General features: G+C 37.7%; 2 protein-coding genes across 3 annotated transcripts in view; both read left to right on the forward strand.

Moving 5' to 3' along the window:
• Positions 1 to 170: 170 nt before the first annotated feature.
• rpl35a (ribosomal protein L35a) lies at positions 171 to 5,099 on the forward strand. Of its 2 annotated transcripts, none has more exons than XM_077248441.1 (5): positions 171 to 256; positions 759 to 796; positions 906 to 1,058; positions 3,479 to 3,623; positions 5,035 to 5,099. In XM_077248441.1, the coding sequence occupies exons 2-5, from the start codon at positions 786 to 788 to the stop codon at positions 5,056 to 5,058; spliced, it is 333 nt and encodes a 110-aa protein (XP_077104556.1). In that variant the 5' UTR covers positions 171 to 256; positions 759 to 785; the 3' UTR covers positions 5,059 to 5,099. The 2 variants fall into 2 exon arrangements, with proteins under 2 accessions (XP_077104556.1, XP_077104557.1); XM_077248442.1 differs by lacking the exon at positions 171 to 256 and adding an exon at positions 259 to 662.
• A 1,166-nt stretch (positions 5,100 to 6,265) lies between these two features.
• abcc5 (ATP-binding cassette, sub-family C (CFTR/MRP), member 5) overlaps positions 6,266 to 21,696 on the forward strand; it is a 42,351-nt gene continuing 26,920 nt past the window's right edge. The window contains exons 1-4 of the mRNA XM_077248444.1: positions 6,266 to 6,329; positions 8,403 to 8,592; positions 17,641 to 17,789; positions 19,859 to 20,014. Coding sequence (XP_077104559.1) covers positions 8,473 to 8,592; positions 17,641 to 17,789; positions 19,859 to 20,014 — 425 coding nt within the window. The 5' untranslated portion in view covers positions 6,266 to 6,329; positions 8,403 to 8,472. The remainder of the gene's footprint in view (positions 6,330 to 8,402; positions 8,593 to 17,640; positions 17,790 to 19,858; positions 20,015 to 21,696) is intronic.

Consider the following 21,696-nt stretch of genomic DNA (forward strand, 5'->3'; position numbering starts at 1 on the left):
CCACTTCTCAGAAAACACTATAAAACAAATGATAAAAATTACTTAAAGAACACATTTTATTATTATTATTGATTATTATTACTACTACTATGTTGTGGGTTTTAATGATTTAGAAGAAACTGTAAAAGTGGTATAATGAGAATGTAGCAAAAAATCGCATTTAATTTCAGTCAGGCAGATTTTCAGACAGCGTTGCCAACATTTTCCCAGCATTCCTTGCGAGCGGCCTTTTCCTCCATTTTTGAGATTGAATCAGGTGAGCGTTTTAGTGCTCGTCTTTTAAAATTTGACATTTTAGCCTTGTGTGATGTAAAGTAAACCTTGATTTATACCAGTATTGATACAAAATACCAATAAAGTCCATATTCCGCAGAGTTCTGCCATGTACGACATAAGATGTTTTGGATTTTAAACGGATTGTTTGAGCCCGTTGGCTCCGGCTAAACTGTGGTCCGGAGCTCATTTCTGCACAATACTGTCAAATCTGCTGTCAAAACATAGCTGTTTTTTAATCATTTATGATGTTTACTACGCGGCTTTGCTTGTGTTGAAGACGTAATAATAACTATAAACTACGTATAACTTTATATAAGAACTTAGCAACGTAGCATTGGGGAAGATAAACATGCTGCAGCTCCGAAGCTACTGTGGAAATAGTCAATGTAAATATATGAAATCCTTGATTCACGAGGGACTGCATAATGACCCTTTGACTAAATGGTTTTGTTTATTGTTTCCCCAATTTTTATTTATCTTAGGTCGGTTAGCCTGGTCAAAGCATCATTATGCCCGGAAGGTAAGCCGTCATTGTTAATCTGACGCATCTATAAGTTAGTTAAATGCGATAATTCTAATGCTTGGCTCATGCACATAGATAAAGATATGTAACTTTCCCCCTCTTTCAGGCTGTGGAGCAAGGCCATCTTTGCTGGCTACAAGCGTGGCCTGAGGAACCAGCGAGAGCACACTGCTCTCCTCAAGTTAGAGGGAGTTTATAACCGCTCAGAGGTCGACTTCTACCTGGGCAAACGCTGTGCCTACGTCTACAAGGCAAAAAAGTAAGTAAAGGCACGGTAAAGTGTTTATGGACGAGTGGCACGTGTGAGGAACGGTTGGACTCGATGCTGTAGTCTGATGTCTGTGTGATCATGTTGTCAGTGCGGTGACAAGTGTTGCCAACCCTCCCAGACTAAGCAACAGCAGCTTCAAAAACAAGACTAATATTTATCATCAATATTATTTAACAAAAAATAAGCCTACAAATAAAACTGAACCCACACGTAGCTTGAAAAGCAAAAACGAGAATCCTCAAACTGCTACAGAGCGCGAGGACACGAACCTGTGATTGTGAGCAGAATAGATTTAGAGAAGGAGAAAGACCGAGCACTAAGAGGGAGCGGTAACACACATTTTTAATAAAATAAATTCGAACAATATGCATCTACTGTTAGTAGGGATACATGAATATCGGTATCAGCCGATATTTGTTCATTTTTAATGTTATTGTCCCAATAATCAAATTTGGTTGATATATTAAAGCCGATAAGTGGATTATTTGCTTCAGAATAGCTTGAAATGTGATTAAAATGCTGTTAAGTGCAACGTGCAGCACAACACATAAGCTACATAAAATTATAATGACAACATTATAATTGTGTCCTTGAGACATGGCTTTAATGGTGAGACTAGTTTTTGTAATCAGGCTCTCAAAAATTATATAAAAATGTGATTTAAATTGATTGGTCTCTCTCCTCCCCTGCGCTGTCCATCCTCTCCATCCCTTGACATCTCTGTTAGTGGCATTGTTTTTGAAATTGTACATATGTCTATTTACATCTATTAACTATCATTGCTTTCCAACATCACACACCTGCACGTTGAATGTGATTTTTCTCCAATGAGGGGGAGGATGGGGCCACAGCACTTGTATTGCACTGATTGTCTGTTAGCTGTGAGCAGATGGTGTCAATGTATTGGAGTAAACAGCATCCATAAATGTAATCAAACAAAGTTGCTTGTCAGATTTTCTTAAAGGTGCATTGTGTAACATTCCTGAGGATCTATTGACAGAAATGCAATATAAGATCCATAACTATGTTTTCAGTGGTGTATAAAGACCTTGCACAATGAACCGTTATGTTTTTATTACCTTAAAATGAGACATTTATATCTCCATAACCGCGGGCGCCCCCTGCTATGGAGGTCGACATATTGTGTCGTCATGTTTCTACCGTATCCGACAGCGAACACACAGCGCTACAGAGCGCGTTTCCTCACTACCGTGAAAAAGAAGTTTTCAGTTGTGTATAAAGACTTACTTAATGAACCGTTATATTAGTATTACCTTAGAATGAGCAGTTTCTGTCTACACACACTAATACATTGAATACATTGTTCCCTTACATTGAAATGCGCCGATGTTTCTACAGTGGCCCTAAACGGACAAATGCGTTTTGTTCCTATGTTGCTCTTCGTGCAAGGAAGCAAGCTTAGTTCAGTGAATAAAACACTGACACAATGATGAACAAGTAACAATAATATTTGCAATAACATACAGTTTTACTGAATAATTAATTAAACATAATTTCTTAATTTATCCTTGTAAAGAAAGCATATTATAAGTGGACTTAGCAACTCTGGCTGTGACATTCACTTTTATATGAAAGTTGCCATTTATACAATTAACTCTTGTTTACTTTAAATGTATGTTTCTGTTCTTATTTTGAATCAATTTAATTATCTCTTACTATTCCAGAAGTTTATTTGATGTGTTTTTCTTTAATAACCTGTTAAGTGTTGCATTACTTTTTGAGCATAAATCTGACCTTAAATGGTTGTGAATCATGAATGCTATGAAATACAGACCTACGGTTGGTCTCTTTTTAAACGCTTCATTAAAATGAAAGTGCAAAAAGTTATTTACTGTAAAGCAAGTGTACTACTAAACATTATTTCATAAATAATGTTCTCAAAATATTTTTGACTCTTACTAGATAATCAAAGCCTTACGTCTAAAGTTGTTTGAAATTTGAGTCTAGCAGGTTTTAAAATACTATTTCCATCGTAACGTTTTGTCCAATTTCAAAACTGTTTTCACAGGATGAATTATGTAGTACATCTTATATTTTAATACATAAAAGATTAGTACATCTTCAGTATCAAGACCAACTCCTTGTGTGCGTCTAAGCACACTTGGCAATAAAGCTCTTTCTGATTCTGATACAGATTGAAAATGTATTTAATCAAATGTATTTATTTTATCATAATTGATATTTGACTCATTTAATGTAGTGTTTCACACTAGTAAAATGGATTGTGAACTGCTTTTCATGTTCACTTTAAATTCTTAGACTGAAGATGATGCTCATATTTGACTCTTCCATGCAGAGACGCGTTTCATAATTTCTATTGATGGTTTTATTTTGTTTTTTGTCCATAGTCGGCAATGTTTAATGCGAGTTCTGTATGTTGTCTAAAGGATCACTGCAACACCCGGCGGTAAACCCAACAAGACACGTGTCATCTGGGGTAAAGTCACACGGGCTCATGGAAACAGTGGAATGGTTCGTGCCAAGTTCAAGAGCAATCTTCCTGCAAAGGCTATGGGGCACAGGATCCGTGTGGTAAGGGTCTTAAAGTTTCTCTCTGGCTTTATGCATCAATGTCTGTCCCTGGTTATACTTTGTGTTGGACAGGTCCATTTTAATTTGCCCACTATATGCTTACCTTTATAATGTGGCAATGGTTTAAACTGGGTTCTAGACAGTGCTGTTGTTGCCCTGAGAGCCACATTTAAAGGGGCTTTAATACTGGGCACGATTGTTTCCGGCGCTTCCCACAGCGTTGATCTGGTTTCACACACTCAGCTTGATTTTATCGAACCCTGGTGCATTTGCGTGCATCTTGAGTCATCACAAACATGCACGCCGCATGATAGAAAACAACAGGGTCAATATATAATTTTTTCTTAATTTGGTGCTATTATGCACCGCAGCGTAAACGACACTTGGGTTTAATGTATGTGATGCATGAAGTGGCTTTGCGTGCAAACGGACTCTTTTGAGGAGACTGCGGATTGCCGTTCCTTTGCCTCTTGCTATGCGCGAATACACTGCAGGCTCACTCTTGCTCGTATCCAAGGTGAATCAAGATTATCATCCCTTACATGTGTATTATTGAACTAAATACATAGTCATCGGCTAAAGCGCGTGCACAGGTTACTTTCTCAATGAGTGCGCACCTCAGCCCGTGTGGTTTTCACATTCATATGAATTGTGCCACAATTCGAGTGCAAACAAACTCAAACCACCTACTTCAGGTAGTCTGTGGTTCAGAAACCTGGTGCGCACCCAGGTCCACGTGACCGCTTTCACATTAGCATTTTTCATGCGAACTGTGGCCTGTTTCAAACTAAACTAGCACCCTCAGTTTGAATCAGTACTGACTTGTTTGTTCATTTGTATATTGCGAAGTTTTACATTGTGATATCTTATCAGCTTTATTGTGAAGGGCTGTCATTTAAAGATGTAATTCAGGTTAGATATCTAGAATGGAAGAATTTTAAAGTGCATGTCCAAAATCACTGATTTCAAGAACAGTGAAACTAAAACAAACTTACTCTTTGCCTTCCACAGTAGGTTTTTTTGTAGTTCCCTCACACATGGCAGCTTTATTTATTAGTGTAACAAGCACACATGAGAGGGGATTTTGGAAAATCTTTTTACTTGAAGTGATGTTTGTGCACAAACACATTCTCTTCTCCTTTTGTAATCTACATTAAGGGTACGTTTACATGACAAGGATGTAGTAAATACGAAAAAGCTTTTTTTTTTTACACAACTGTATTGTTTTCAAAATCTTGCATTTTGAAACCTGTTTTCAAAAGTTTGCCCATCCCAAAAAAAAGTTTTGTCGTGTAAACAATGTTTTAAAAAAATTGTCCATGCATGTCTTGATGCAGCCACCCTTGTCTGTTGACTAAAAAAATATTATTTTTAATTTTTTTCTACTAATTTTTTGCTTCTCTTTTTTCAGATGCTGTACCCATCTCGCGTGTAACATGCTTTCGTGTACAGACAATAAAAAATTTGATCCACAAATTGCTTCTGTGGTCTTTTCACAATTTTTTTTTTTTTTTTTTAGTTTATAAAGTGTTCTATTCTCTGCAACCACTATAGAGTTTTGTGCAACTTTCTTTTGTACAGTTGTATCGAGCCGGGTTTGCAGAGGAACTAATGCTTCAGGAGGATCATGTGTAGAAGAACTGAAAAGAGTACAATTAAGAGAAGCAACTGCTTTCATAATTAACACTTCCCTACTTGGCACGGCCCCATGTGCAAGAACACCTTGTCTGGGTTTGTTATACATCAGTTCTGAATTAAACGCATAAGCTTACTATTTCTGCAATCGAAAAGTAATATGAGTAGTGTACTGGAATGCGGCAACGCATGAATAAAAAAGCAGCAGATCTAGAAATACAGAGGAAATTGATTTGTGGGTGAAGATAAACTGTTGAGCTTTTATTTTTATCTCAGCTGAAATAGTTTTCAAGTGTATCTGGGAAGTTGTATTAATAAAATACGCCATACCACACTTTTTTTGCTTCTTCGGCTTTAATCCAGCTAGATTATTCATTTTGTGTGTATGTTTATGTAGATTTACACAAAGGTTTTTTATATAATTTTCCTAATGTCATTGTTTAATGCAGAGAGATTTCACATGCGCGCACACTATGACACTTAGTGCTAAAGACAACCAGAATCTACATTAAATCAATGTATAACATAACTTTTTTTTAAATAACTTCAAATTTACAGTTAGAAGGATGATGCTACTGGACAGAACCACTGTATTGAATATTTGGAATAACATATCAAACTGATAAGCAGAGTACAAATATAGCATGGACACATTTTTGGTTTCGATATAAGGTGTAGTTTCCGGTGAATCGGTAAACTGAAAGGAAAGATGTCCGCATATTATGCAGTATCATCATCGCACTGTACTTTCTTCTATGGTAAAATTCCATTCCAGAGCCTCAGGCTTATCACGTTGCAATACTAGCGTTTGACTGCAGAGGATGCGAGTCCCTTTCACTCGCGCATTAAGCCCCGCCCATTTACAGAGCGGTGACGCATTCACTGCGAAGGGAATTGTGGGTGCTGTAGTTCCAACACATCGGCACTTGAACGATGTGAACTTGTAGTAGAATTCCTCTACACTACATTTCCCAGAACGACCTCCATCCGAATCCTTCAAATAGCTGGTTTATAACGAAGTTGTTTTGCTTCATCCGCTGTTGAAGATCCGCAGACCTACCAGAGGAACAGGTATCTGCTGCAATGGACACTTTTATCTTTTATTCCGTATGCAAAATAAGATTTATTATAGCATGTTTTGCATGTTTAAGCATCTGTAAATCTGACACTCTACTTGGAAACATATTTTAAAATGTAATTCATTTTAACTTATTTCGACATGTCCTGGCAAATGATTGTATTGACACTTTAGAAGATTAAACCAAAAAATGTCTTGCGTGTGAATATTGCGATGTTTTTATTGCCAACGTCTTGCTCGGTGTCTTATATCCTGATGTAACGTTAGGTGACATCTATTGTCTCAGTAACAGTTCTGATGATGCACTAGACGGGATTTTGAAACGCATTTAACTTATGCAGTAGATATTATTGTTGATGATACCATGATGTATAATTGTAATCCATGATATATGAATGCTTACATAATAAATCGGGAATTATCTCTAACAAACGCATTAATGGGATTATTATAACAAGAATAGTATTATTTATGTTGTTATCTCGCCATAATAAAAAGACAGATATTAACTATCTTATTATGTAATGTTAAATATATATCCCCCCATAGTTTGTTTAGTCTAAAAAAGCCAGTAACGTTAGATGTCCTTGTTTGAAACCCGTGGGCCGTGTGTCTGTTGTTTTCAGTCATATTTTCGGGAACTGTTTGTTCTCTTCTGGCTGGAGGAGATGCGAGGCCTATTACACTCAAATAAACAGTATATGATTTAAAGCTTTAATGTCGGGATCATTTTGTACTTTTTTGTGTCTTCCGAAAATGTTGCCATTAGTCAAAGCGTAATAAACCATTCGCCAAATAAATGTCGCTCTTACTCTAAATCAATCAATGTATTGATGTTTATATTCATTCACGGCATCGTCATGATTGTTAAAGATATTGGCCGTGTACCAAAATCTACTGAGGTACCTGTTTAGTCAACATGAAGTAGCAAAAATTTTTGGGCATCATAGGCGGGCGAGTCACGTGAATCCTGTAAAGAACTTGTCCAGACATATCGCATAAAAGAAAGAAGTTATATACTATATTTTGCCTAAAGGAAATGAAGCCTCTTTTAAGCACTGCTAAGATGTAGTAGAGCATTATGACATTGTTACATACGACTTTTCATTACTGTAATGCAATAAAATTAAGTTCTCATTACTATAGTGTTTAAAAATGCGTTTCTACATAGTATTTATTCATCATGGCAGTATTTTTTGTACTGCCGTTCATCTATACTTATTCAAATTCAATAAATGCGAAACGTCTGGATGCATTAAAGGCATGATTATTTTGTGTTGTAAAGTATCTTAATAGTCCATTTGTTTTGACTTTGGGTTAAAATGTGATGTTTAGGGCTGTCAAATTCAAGTACTCGATTTTAAAAAGTCGTCAATTGCAATTTACCCATGTCGAGTTACCGGGAAAATACCAGAAGTGGCTCATTCCACGGATGAAAACCCATGAACCGCATTTTTAGACCATTTTCTAAAGTCTATTATCTCCACAAAAAATTAACTTGATTACTCGATCAATCATCAAAATAATCGACTGATTACTCTATTGCCAAAATAATCGTTAGTGACAGCCCTAGTGCTGTTTTGTAAAATTCACGAAGTCATGTACAGAGTCTGGCCAAAAATAAGATCTAGGTAGGCGGCTGACTATGTTTTGAGACAACTAAACGTTCCTACTAAAAGTGACTTCATGTTGACAACATTAGATAACATTTATTGGAATTAATATTGGACAGTCTGACCAGTTATAAGTTTGTCCATACAATTAAAGTCAGTGGGGTCCAAAACAATGAAAAAATACTGAGACATCTTTTGTGTGAAAAAAAAAGTCTTATAGGTTTGACATGAGGGTGCATAAATGGTAACAGGGTTTTTATTTTTCAGTGAACTATGCCTTTAACATTAAAAGGCTATAATTTACCTATAACAATGCCAACCTGTCAGACGTCAATGGTAGACTTAAATGGGATAAAAGGGGATTTGCGCATATAATGTGCTCGATCAATGCTGACTAAATAAGAGTCAAATTTCCATTCATGTTAATAACCACCTCTTCTCTCATCTGCTTAGATTTGCTGACTTTGACAAGATAAAGATCAGAGTTGAAGCAACAAAAGCGCTCCTATGTTGGTACAAGAAGATGAAAGGACATGATTTGGGAAAGGACTGTCTGGCATCTGGTTCTGCGTACAGGGCCGTATCGTCCAGAGAGACCTTACCCGGACCTGAAGAGGACCATTATGAGCTGTCTAAAGTGCAGGTTAGTCCGTCAAATGCATGTCATTTATTGAGCTTTTTCAGATTTTTGATTGGAAATCGAATGTTTGAAATGAAAATCGTGAAAATCGTTTGAAAATCGTGATACGAAACGCCACACAAACAAGCATTAAAATATAACACATACAATACAGCCTCTCAGCTCTTATAAATGCAATCAATTCTTACTTGTAAAGATTCCATTTAAAAAAAAAATGCTGGAACTAATTTTTTTCATGACTTTTTTAATCATTAATTCTTGGACCAAAGCTCTTTGCCTTAAAGTGAGGTCAAGTTCATTGTTTCTCGGTGAACCAAAGTTTTTAGGTGGAATCCGACTCTTGAAATTCCTTGCAAGTTTCCATCCTTATATATTCTCCTCTTCACATTTACATTAGCAATTTTGAAAACACCCATCTGACCCCTAAATATATTGCATGCAGAGTTTTGAAATTGCAGTATTAAAGAATAATATTCTGTTGAAGATTGCTTCAGTTTCTGTACTAAGGGTTTTCTGGACTGTGGTTCTGACAACCTGTGATGTTTTCCCAAATATGTGCAAGTCATGTGTTGGCTGAGATAGTTCTCCCAAAAATGAAAATTCCCTCATCCAAAAATTCATGTTGATCCAAACCTTACGTGGAACACAAACAAAAATATTTTGCGTGATTCTGATTCTACTGTTTGTCCAAGTCAGTGGGACAACATTGACTTTTATTGTATGAAAAAATAAAAAATAAAAAGTAATTTTTCAGAATACCTACTTTTGTGTGACAAAAAAAGCCTTACAGGTTTGGAACGACATGAGGGTGAATAAATGGTAACAGGTTCTTCATTTTTGAGTGAACTGTGCCTTTAACATTAAAATGCTGTGGCTGCTGTTTGTTTGTATAGGTATAGCCACACCCTTTGTGTTTGTTTTGTTTGGTGCACTCCTGCCGTCAGCATTTGTCAGCATGCTAAGAGAGAGTCCTGTAATGCCCACAATTTTCTTTGTCTTTTTCCATCAAGCTACCTCTCTCTCTCTCTCTCTCTGTATCTCTCAGCCACTCAGTACATCACTAGGGATGCGGTGTGTGTGCAGTGATTGGCTGCTCGCCCTGTATTTAGAAGCTGGGTCTGTTTACATAATCTAGACCCACCTATTTTGGCACTGACAGCCAATTGCAATCCTGAGTTCCGGTGATGCGTGCAGCAGCCCTGCCTGCTGATAGGCTAAAGACCCCCTCAGCGCTCAGGCAAGCTGTGTGTGTTTGTGCAACGTGAGTGTGTTAGAGGGACACGGGAAGAAGAGCAGTGAGGACGGGAGGGGAGGGGGACACCCTGCACGTGCTGAAGAGCATTGTAAAACGCTTCACGCCAGGCTTCTCTCGTTTATTTAATCCAGCCAGACATGTCTAATTCTTCACCGTCTTTCTTAGGTTTTTTTTTTTAGCATAAGGCTTACCTCGAGGCACTTGAACATGAATGTTACATAAATAATGTGATGCATTACATTGTTGTGTAAGTGGCGTGGCGGACACACAAAAAAATACGTTTAGCAATTTACTCTGTCCATTTTTTTACTTTTGTGTATTCCTGTAGCTGAGCTGTCGTTCTCAGTGTGTCTTTGGTTTTTAGATCATTCTGTGCTTGTTCCCTCATTGCATTCTGATCAGTCCCAGATAACGTTTTTTTCTAGCCTGTTTCCCATGAGAGCTTGTGACAGAAACACTAAAACCTGAGCTAATTCATGGGGCGGCTGGCTGAGAAGAAGAAAATTAGCTGTGTATTTCTGCATGTTTTCTGCCCCTTTCTGTCAAAAAAGTACTATATCATAGACATCTGTGAATGTGAAATCTGCAGCTAATATATTTGACATGAAACTTGCTCCCAATGCTTTAAACCCTCGTTACGCTTCAGTATCTTACTCAATATAAACGGATCTGCTCCTGTAGACAGAATTAATTAAAATCTACGTCAGTGAGGGTAATCGTCTGTTAATGCATGAAACAATCAAACCCTTTTCAGCTCATGATTGTGACATGTTAATGTTGTAAAATGTGAACTACGTTTGACATTTAAAAATAAAAGTTAGCATTAAACTGCATTTGCTAGTACTTACACTTTTTTAATGTGTTATATTTTTTAATGTGTTATATTTCCAAGTGCATCGGAATATTCAACTAGAAAAATGGTTTGGTTTGTATTCATCGAGAAACTGATACAAAGCGTATAAAGGGCTGTTTTATACTAGAGTGGAGGCAGATCTGAGGCCCCATCCACACTACTGCGTTTTAGTTTAGAAACGGAGAATTAAAACGAATACGATCTCCGTCCACACCAGCGTTTTAGCTGCGTATTAGAATTGATCTCCGTCCAGATTAAAACGACTGAAAACGCGGATCACGTGACCATTCACCTACACTGGGCATGCGCGTGCCGGTGTAAACAGGAATCAGATTGACTATTCCTCAGATTTCGCTGAGGTGGATAAGTGCCGTTTTCGACATTCGAAAGTTTTCGCACCATTCCTCAGGAACCACAACTTCATTAATAAAATTATCCCACCATGCGCTGGTTCTTCCTGACTTAACCCAAAACCGCCGCTCCATGTACGGTCGATACCGGCGCTGCATACGGGAATTGTCACAGCTCGCTCGAATAATAGCTTGCCTCCGGCGCATGTAGGCAGTTATAGCATTGTAAAATGCAGAATTTACTTGCACTAACGTAACTGGTAGTCCAGGCTGTTGTATGTTTTCTTCCGTTGTATGACACCCAATCAGAGAGCCGAGCGTGAGCCTCTGCGCCATCGTTTCTAAAGTCCTCCGTTTTAACCCGTCTTCACTAAAACACCCTCCGGAGATTCAAAACGCAAAACGGGGTCGGCAGCGTTTCTAAACTTCTCCGTTTTAGGTCTTCGTTTTTGCTGTTTTAGTCTGGACGGGTGGTGCAAACGTGGCAAAAGGTCTCCGTTTCTAAACTAAAACGTAGTAGTGTGGATGGGGCCTGAGTGAGAGTTTGCAGTGGATTGTGGAGACCTAGTCATCTCTTCTGCTAGTATCCTTTTTTTGTGGAGGAATGCGACATGAAAGCTAAACATAGAGTTTAATGTTAGTCCATCCCAATTTTAAATAAATGAATATAAGCGCTTTGTTCTTTTAGGCATGAGCAGCTTATGATCTGCTGGTGTTTTCAGTGTCTCACAGAGTCGGTTTGCAGTAAATGCTGCTCCACATGAGTTTCATCTGCAGCTGCTCTGAGTTTGGTCACTTTAACTTTATTTTTACAAATCAACAGAAGTAGAAAGTGCTATTCGGGTGTCTTTACATAGCCACGGGTGCTCATTGGATAAACTGGAGGTAAACATCAAATTATGAAGATGAAATACTCCAAGGCACTCACGTGGTGAAGTAAAAAGCCTTTTATTAAGTTAATTAAATGCTTTTTTAATTAAGTTAATTAAAGCCTTTTTTAATTAAGTTAATTAAAGCCTTTTTTAATTAACTTAATTTAAGGCTTTTTACTTCACCACACGAGTGCCTTGAAGTATTTTATCTTCATAACTAGAATTTTATTTTACAGTCAGATATTATAATAGTAATGTTTTGTTTTTGTCTAGTAATTATTTAATATTTGTAGTTGTAATATTAATAATAATAGGCTAAGTATTATTTTACAGATGTATTGATATATAATCACAAACTTTTGGCCAAATTGTCCAACCACAGCATATCTGGAATTGTTTTTTAAAAAGCATTTTATCAGGGAAATGTCAGGGTCTTGCTTAGTTTCTTGTGTTTTGTTGTTATTCTCCTTGTTCCCTTTTACCGGTGTTCTGTTTTCCTGGTTAGTTTCCTCGGTTGTTTATTAGTTCCACACACCTGTTTCTTTCAGCTTATTACCTCTCCCCATTAAAGGGATAGTTCACCCAAAAATGAAAATTAGCCCATGATTTACTCGCCCTCACGTCATCCGAGGTGTATATGACTTTCTTCTTTCAGACGAATACAATCGGAGTTATATTAAAAAATGTCCTGGCTCTTCCAAGCTTTATAATAATGGCAGTGAATGACCATTTCTGTTTTGATGTTTTGAAGTTTTGCTTCAGGCATAAGTGGAATCCGTATGTTCGTTTGGGCGGAAGCTAGTTATTTTACTTTATAAAGTTTTAAATATGAATATTTTTCTTACACAAACACATCGCTTCGCTTCAGAAGGCCTTTATTAACAGAATCCCTCTGGAGCCGTGTGGATTACTTTTATGATGGATGGATGCACTTTTACAGACTTCAAAACAGTAACGGCCATTCACTGCCATTATAAAGCTTGGAAGAGCCAGTAGATTTTTTATATAACTCCGATTGTATTCGTCTGAAAGAAGAAAGTCATATACACCTAGGATTTACCTTTTTGAGTGAACTATCCCTTTAAGCCCTGAGTACTTTCTGTTCAGTATTCGGTCTCGTTTGCATTTATGTGTAGTGGTTGTAAATTATTTCCTAGTTATTCTCCTGCTTGTTTCCCTTGGATTTTATTTAATAAAAGGGACTATTATGAACTTTCCATCGTCGTGTGCTTTATTTAAGCCACACACCTCGTGAAGGAACCAAGAACACATAATGAACAGAGCAGGCCGTTCGCCTGCCCTGTTTAAAGGAAGGGAATAATAATCTTGAGGACCACACCAGTGACTTTCTAGACCTGGCATACCAATTTTCCTGATCACTCCCTGTGTATTCTTCGAACAAGCCTAAATGAGTGGTGTAAGGTTGGTTTTGTGGAGTGGGTGCTGGTAAACAATGGATCGGTTTGCACCATTTGCACTGAGGAGTACGTCACCAGCCCCACTCTGAGCGGAGCGAACTCCTGAGCCCACCGCAGACTGACACCCGAGCCTGCCGTGATGAACGAGCCAACCATCGCCCCAGAGCCCGAACACCACATTGAGTCTGACCAGGTGTGTGAGCCGGCAACATCATCCGTCCCCCTGTGGCTGCTTATGGTGTACGAGGGAATGGAGGAAAGCCCTGCCTACACTACCGTGTTGAGGGTGAGCTGCAGCTCGCCTCTGCAGACGTTTATGAATTGGAAAGGCTCCAAGTCTCCTTCGTCTCCAGAGTTCCCACCCAGCCTCTCTTCTTTCAAATCTAGCCAGTCCGTCAGCCTCCGCTGTTCCCTTCAGCTCCTCGGCTCCTCCTTTGTCTACTCCACTATGCTTCATGGATGCACCTCAGATCTTCCAGTCACCATCTCCGCCTAGTCAAGAGGATCCCATCGCTCCACCTCGGCTCAGTCCGCTGGCACCCTGGCTCCACCTCGATGCTCGTCGCTGTGGATCCACCTCTGTCCCAGAGTCGTCGATGTCGCATGGTCTCGTCGGCTCTTCTTCTACTCCAGGGTCTCCATTTCCTTCAGCTCCATCTCCGTCCATCATCACCCTAGTTTCGTCAGCCAAGTCTCCTCCCTCTCTCGAGTCCGCCGTGGTCTATCATCCTGACTGTGCTCTGGGTTCCCACATGGCTCTTCCTCCTCTCCTCCCACCATCATCTCCACCTTGGTCTCTCCTGCCGTCATCTCCTCCAGATTCCTGCCATTCACCTGCTCTACGTCCTCCATCCCTCCTCAGTTGGACTATTAATTATATTTACTGCGCGAGGACTTGATTCCCGGAGGGGTGTGTAATGTCAGGGTCTTGTTTAGTTTCTTGTGTTTCATTGTTATTCTCCCTGTTCCTGTTTACCTGTGTTTTGTTTTCCTAGTTAGTTTCCTTGGTTGTTAATTAGTTCCACACACCTGTTTCTGTTAAGCTGATTACCTCTCCTCATGTAATTAAGCCCTTTCTGTTCAGTGTTCGGTCTCGTTTGCATTTATGTGTTGTGGTCGTAAGTTATTTCCTAGATATTCTCCTGCATGTTTCTGTTGTATTTTCTTTAATAAAAATAACTATTGTGAACTCTCCATCGTCGTGTGCTTTGTTAAAGCCACACACCTCGTGACTAGAATATTGCAATTAGATATTTTTTCCTCCAAATCATGCAGCCTGCTCAAAAGCAGTTGATTATAGAAAAATGCATTTTACTTGAGTCGGGCCCTCATTAATTCTCTGTGGCAAGAAGAGATTTTCAAAAAGTTTCCTTTTATAACTATACTCGAATAACTATACTTATTCCATTGTCTTAACTCTCCCGCCATTGACGAAATTTTCCTTAATTCATGCCACAGCTCTTCCCCGCCATTGACAGAATTTTCCATGTTTTCATGAATTTTACAATCCATGTTTTCACAGTTATATGGTAGGGGAGAGCTATTATGCATCTTCAGAAAGAGTACAGAATCTCCGGATCAAAACACAGGCGAAGAAGTAGCAGAAACAAGTGATAGAAGCATTGCTTATACACATGTAAAATAACACGATCATCAAATATTAAATTGCATATAAATCAAAACTACCTAATGTTACTGAATGAAATGTCGACCCAGGACGAGGCATAGGAGTGTGAAGCTTTGGGGGTGGTGATGGACTCGATCTACTCCATCTATGTTTTGATCATCATTCAGAATCCGATCCAGGCGTAGTCTTTGACAAAAATGCTAAATGTTTTTTTTTTTTAATGAACTAACTTGCCTACATTCAAGTGTAAAAAAAAAAAAAAAGAATGCATGAATACTTTTTTGGTTTGTTTGCTTGTTTAAAAGCAGAGGTTCCGTTCTTTCTTTTGATATATTGCATGTTTAGATATTCATACAACAAAAAAAACTGGGGATCATGTACATTTTGTTAAAATGATCAAAAATGATTGCGCTGGCTGGCAACGCTGGCAGGGAAAGTGTTAATTTGTGTTCATTTGTAGTTACTGTTGGAAACCATGAAACATTCAATATGGAAGGATGCATTATGTACAAGAGTATCCTGAAACTGTGCAGAAATGGCTGTTTGACTATTGGTTCATACTGTTTTCCCTGCCTGTGTGTTCAATTCTTGGTGATGTCTATTAGATGGTATTTATATATATATATATATATATATATATATATATATATATATATATATATATATATATTGAATCTTATTGTAAAGTGTTACCATATATATATTATATTTGTTCTCTTTATGGTAGATTGTTGTGGATTAGTAGCTGACTTCAGTTGAGCGTAGTTTGTTTAATGATATCACTAGCGGTGTTTGAAGATTCCCATCCTGTGAGGCTTTAAAGTACATGCTGTTCCCTTTAGAGGGCTAATCCGGCTAGTTTTTTCTGCCTCCCTGGGTTTTAAAAGATTTTAGCGTCTGCCTTTGCTTACACACACGTATAAACAGACACACACTCTGACTGCTCAGAACTCTTAGCCTGGATGTCAGCAGAATACGCCACAGTACTCGTCACCAAAGGCAACGGCTCATATAATAGGCTGTTGTCTCAGCTGGCTGCGAGCAAACACTTTATTGTTGTCTGGCCTGTAATAAAATATTTTTTTATTGGAGTGGTCATTGGCACGTGTCACAGTGTGTAATTGCACGTGGGGTCAAGTACATTTGATTAAGGCAAGACACTACAGGCGAAACCACTGTTTTTTTGTTCTGTTTTTTCACTGTCTTATTTCAGACCAGTGAAAAGAAAACATCCAAAATACACATTTAAGTGTTTATAGTATTACACATTATCTATTTGCGTCTGTAGATTTCAGTTTGCATTTTTCTTCCATTCGCCTGGTTATATATTTATTAGGGCTGGGAAAAGATTAATCGCGATTAATCGCATCCAAAATAAAAGTTTGTGTTTACATAATATGTGTGTGTGCGCTGTGTATAATTATTTTGTATAAATACACACACATGCATGTATACATGTAAGAAAAAAATTATATTTATATATAAAAAAAATTATATTTATATATAATATAAATTATAAATAAATATATACAGTATATACATGCAAATATTTCTTAAATATATACATGCATGTGTGTGTATTTATATATATATATATATATATATATATATATATATACAAAATAATTATTCACAGTGCACACACATATATTATGTAAACACTAACTATGCGATTAATCGCGATTAATCTTTTCCCAGCCCTGATATTTATTTATATAAAATATGGTTAAAAAAATTCTGGCTGTTGACATTATTTTCTGATTTATGTGATAAAAGTGATCAAAATAAATATCCAAAACCCCATCTGTCAATATCTTTAACTCCTAAAGATTATGTAAACAAAATTAAACATGTCTTAATTAATGCAGATCTAATTCGATAATGCCTCATTTCCACATTTAAAGACACCATGAAATCTAAATGGACAATTCGTGTTTTTTATGGAATATTTTTCATAGAATAAGTTATCAAAATGTTGACATCTGATGATGTGTTTATTGTTGTGATTGACACCCTGTCACTCACATGACATCGGCCAATAGCAAACCACAATTATCCAATCAACAAAATGAAGTCCTGCCCCACAATTTTTTATTTTTATTATTTTTATTATATATATTTTTCAGATTTACAAAACTTATCACAACTTACGTTTTTAATAACTTTAAACATAACATTCCACAAAACTATTAAATGTACTGATTAATCGGCTGGGGAAAGTATTGTGATGACTCTAAAAATTTGACTCTATTCACCTTTAGTGTCATGCCTTAAACAGTCTTCTAAACTATTTGGGCAGTAATTTGTTAATCCAAAACACATGACTTAAACGTGTGTAAACAATTATGGTCTTCATCAGCTGTCTGTGTTTAATGTCGCGTGCAGCACGAGACTGGAGGTTCCTTCCCATACTGTGGTGGTTTTTACCCTAGGAATTAATGGACGTTATGTGTTGCATGGTTTCAGGAGTCTGACTGGTTTCCTTCCTCTGTTTTTTTCCCGCTGATGATATCTGATCTTGCCCAATACATGGTGACAAACATGTCTTCTTTCATTTCCTGTCATAATTTTTTTGCATCGTCACATCTTTCCATGGAAAAGTGCTGAAACGCAATGAATGCATTAAAAAAAAAAATACTGGAAGCTAAACACCTGATCTGCTGACGTTTCTCCCAGGATGCTTTTGAAACGGCAGCGAGAGCTGAGGGTGGCCTCTCATTGGATGGCGGCAATGCCGCTGACGCAAAAGAGTTGGAGGAAGAAGTCGGGAGAAGCAAATACCACCACAGTGTCGGTGTGCTCAAGCCCATCCGCTCCACCAGCAAGTACGTACTAAAGTTACTGATCATTGTGCCTTTCAAGCAAATCATGAATGGTAACACTGTCCGTTTCTAAATGCTTTTGAAGGTCAGTCTCACAAATGTTAAAAGCAGTAAACATGAGAAAGGGGATCCCAATAGAAGTTATAGTTACATAAAAACACCACATAAATCATAGTTTAAAATTTAATAAAATGTAAACACATGGTATCCTTGCACCACACCTTAGTAATCACTGTCAAACGTGTTTGACGTGCCAAGAAAACTAATTATTAAAACCTTATGTTATTTGTAAAATATTAAGTTTAGACAAGGCTAATATGAGGGCAAAAACTACTGAACTGAACACAGGGCTCTCAAGTTTTATCAAAAGTTTAGAGTGAGATTTAGGGGAGGAGCCACCCAAATACTTGCAGCAGCGGTCCCTCGACCCAACCAAATTCGCTTCAATTTTTGCTAGCAGTTCAATTTTGCCTATTGTTCATAATTGACCAGCACCAATGGAAATTATAACAATTGTTAAATCTGATAAAAAGACAAATTCATCCAAATAAAATAAATAGTTATATTTAAAAAATACAAATTTATTGAAAAATAAAAATAAATTTGACCCCAAACAAGCCAACTGAACATCAGTGCTCAATGTACATAACATTGTGTCATAACAACTTGCCCTGAGCATGTAGGCTATGTCAAGACCCAAACCAGTCACCTTTACAGGGGTCATCGGATGCCCATTTTCCACAAGTTGGAATGATTCTTTTGGGTCTTCATGTAAAGTTTGTAACATACTTTGGTTAAAATTTCTCAATGGTTGTGTAAAACAACACCCTTTTACCTCTTCAAAAACAGCTCTGTTCACAGTGACCCGTTTCGGTGCATGTATCTTTAAATGATAATGAGCAACAACTTTTTGGCTTTTTGAGGATTAAAAAAAAGTGAATGGATTTTTCATTGCATGGTGATTGTGTCCACACACTGCAAAGACACATTTATTTGCAAATACCATATAAAAGTGTATTTTGCATCCGATGACCCCTTTAAAAGCAGTTGGAGAGTTTTTGAATGCATCAAAAATAATTTAGCACGAATTTGGCTATACTCCTCAACATCAGCTCTCACTGTCTTTGATCACAGCCAAGAGATATCGTCCAGGAATCGTAAAATCAAAATGCTAAAAAAAAATAAAAAATAAATGAAGATGTCCGCAAACCGCATTCATCAGATGGTGCTCTTTCAACTTCCACTTCGTGTGTGCGCCTGTTGTCTAGTAACGAACGTGCATGCAGCGGGAACACATAATTTACCCGGAAACAACTAATTCTAATTTCTGATTGGCTGGTAGCTAGCATTTAACTCTGTATAACTCGAGACAGATGCTATGAACTCGGCAGAGAACTTCCCTCCGTTTGCCTGCGCCTCGTCCATGAATTGTATAGCGGGACAAGTTCCCTTACTCCTCAGCGTGAGAAATACAAGGTGTGGCGTGTGAGCGTGTGAACGGGTGAGACTTGAGAGCCCTGTGAACAACTGTAAAATAAACTAGCTTTTTTTTGACAGACAACTAGCCATGTTCTCAGACTTTCTGAAATATCGACTATTTATAAAGGGAGAATAACAGAATTGAGCAAAAGCTTTTTAGGAACTACCACATAAAGTGAAACCATATGCTAATTTCAATAAAAGTCTCAATAGTGATTTGCACTGAAGAATCTTAGAATAGAAAAATAACTTTTTGATTCTTGAGTGCAAATCACCATTGAGGTTTGATGCAAGTTACATGTATTCATGCTCCATAAAAGACAACACAGGAGATGAGAGAGCACAGTATAGACTTCTTTGTTGAATTTCAACAAAAGCAACATTTGGGTAAAAAACTCTATTAAAATGTCACAGTGCAGTGATTAAGTTCAAAAACAGTTTCACGAGAATAGATTGTGTATACTGTATATACACTGTGTCCCTGAGAAAGGCACATAGGACTCACACTGGGTGGCCCTAATAAAATTGGTAATAAAAAAGTGCAGATCAGGAACTAATCCATGTCTCTTGTCTGTTTCTTATTATCATCACAGGTATCAACATCCAGTGGACAACGCCGGCCTCTTCTCTTTTATGACATTTAATTGGTTGACCTCGTTGGCTATGCTGGCCCATAAGAAGGGTCAGCTGTTTCTGGAGGATATATGGGCGGTGTCACAGTTCGAGAGTTGTGAGACCAATCGTCGCAGGTCAGTACTGATATGTCCTATCAAAGTACTCATCCAACTAAAATATATGTTATTACGGCCTAGCAGGGGCAACCTCCTCATATAGTACTATGGTGGTACCAAAGTGGTTATACCATGGTACAAATAATACCATAGATACAGTAGGGCTGGGTATTTGATTCAATATCAGGTACATTACATGTCAACTTGTTGAAAAAAAAATCTCTCAACTGTAAACTACAGGGGACCCTGTCAGTTGATGCATGTCTAAGATTGAAATTAACAACAAAGAGTCCTAATTATTAAGTTCAGTTGCTATGTGTTCAATTGTGAGCTGTAAACAAACATGAACATTTCACTTAACAATTAGTTTTTTGTATGTTTAATGACATAATTAAAGGGACAATGTGTATTTTTTTATCTAAAATCAATATTTTTATTCATAAATATGTCCTCAATGGTGTACAAATACCTCTGCCAAATATCTGACTTATCCTCGTAAACGAAGAATTTATTATCTTTATATATATATGTGAGGAGTAGGTCCACGGAGGCTTCCATGTCGTTCCGCCACTTTGAAAAACTATAATAGCAGAGAGGGTCAAAAAGTACTAGGCCAACGCGTTTCCACAACACGTTTTCGTTCAGAGCCATCGTCACGTGACTGAAAGCAGCAGAAACGGAGGAGCAGAGCAGTGAGAGACGCTTCACGGCCCCGGCAAGTTTAAAAGGCTGCATTGCACTGTTATTTTTAATGGCATACATATGCCGAGCCACAGGATAAGAAATCCTCATCGCCAAAAAAGGCCAAAATTTAACGTAAAAGGAAACGTGACCGGAGATTACAAAAAACAAGAGTCAATGTCGGATTGCTTTTTGGTACATACCAGCTACCGTAGATGCAACACGCATTTGAAAAAGCGAGGCGCTGGAGAGCACAATTCGTTTGAATGCAAAATACAATTTCACCCCGCTAGATGGGAGAAATTCCTACACAATGTCCCTTTAAGATTCTACTTGTTGAAATATAACCATTTCATACATGAAATCTCTCAAGTAATTTTGACATTTTGTCTGGCCAAACTAGATCTGTTACGCATGCTGCTGCAAAGCAAGTATGAACCCGCTACTGCTTCTAGATGTAGAGACACGCTGCTGTGTTCATGCAAGATATGCTGCTATTGCATGAATATGCATACATAAATCCAGTAGCAGATTTAGGCAGGTGGAGCTGGGGGAGGTGGAGGATTTCAGAGGAACATGCCTACAGCGAACACTGAACCTGACTTAAGTTGAGCAAGCAATCTCATTTGCTGGCCAATCAGCAGAGGCCAATCAACTTGTGTCATGTGGTAATAGTATGATTGCAGACTGCAAGTAAAGGACCTATCAGCGTGCGCCACCTAAAGTTTCATGACTGAACTAGATATATAAATTGTGACTGTCATAGAAACTAGATTTATTCAAATGAACATTAAATAGTCAAGACATCACTAACAAGTTAAGTAAAAATATAATGAATATGTAATATAGTGCATTTATTTAGCAAAATGCTCCTCTAGAGTTATTTTTTTAATTGACTAATGAGCTTTTCCTGAGGTAAATGTAACGTCATGTTACATTGTTTATAAACTTTTGTTATTGATGTCTTCAAATTGAAACTCTCAAATCAAATGGTTTTGCAGTGGTACTTCTTGGCACTT

Source organism: Siphateles boraxobius, unplaced genomic scaffold (assembly GCF_051911475.1).
Source record: "Siphateles boraxobius isolate OS27281-9 unplaced genomic scaffold, OSU_SipBor_1 30, whole genome shotgun sequence".
Classification (NCBI taxonomy): domain Eukaryota; kingdom Metazoa; phylum Chordata; class Actinopteri; order Cypriniformes; family Leuciscidae; genus Siphateles; species Siphateles boraxobius.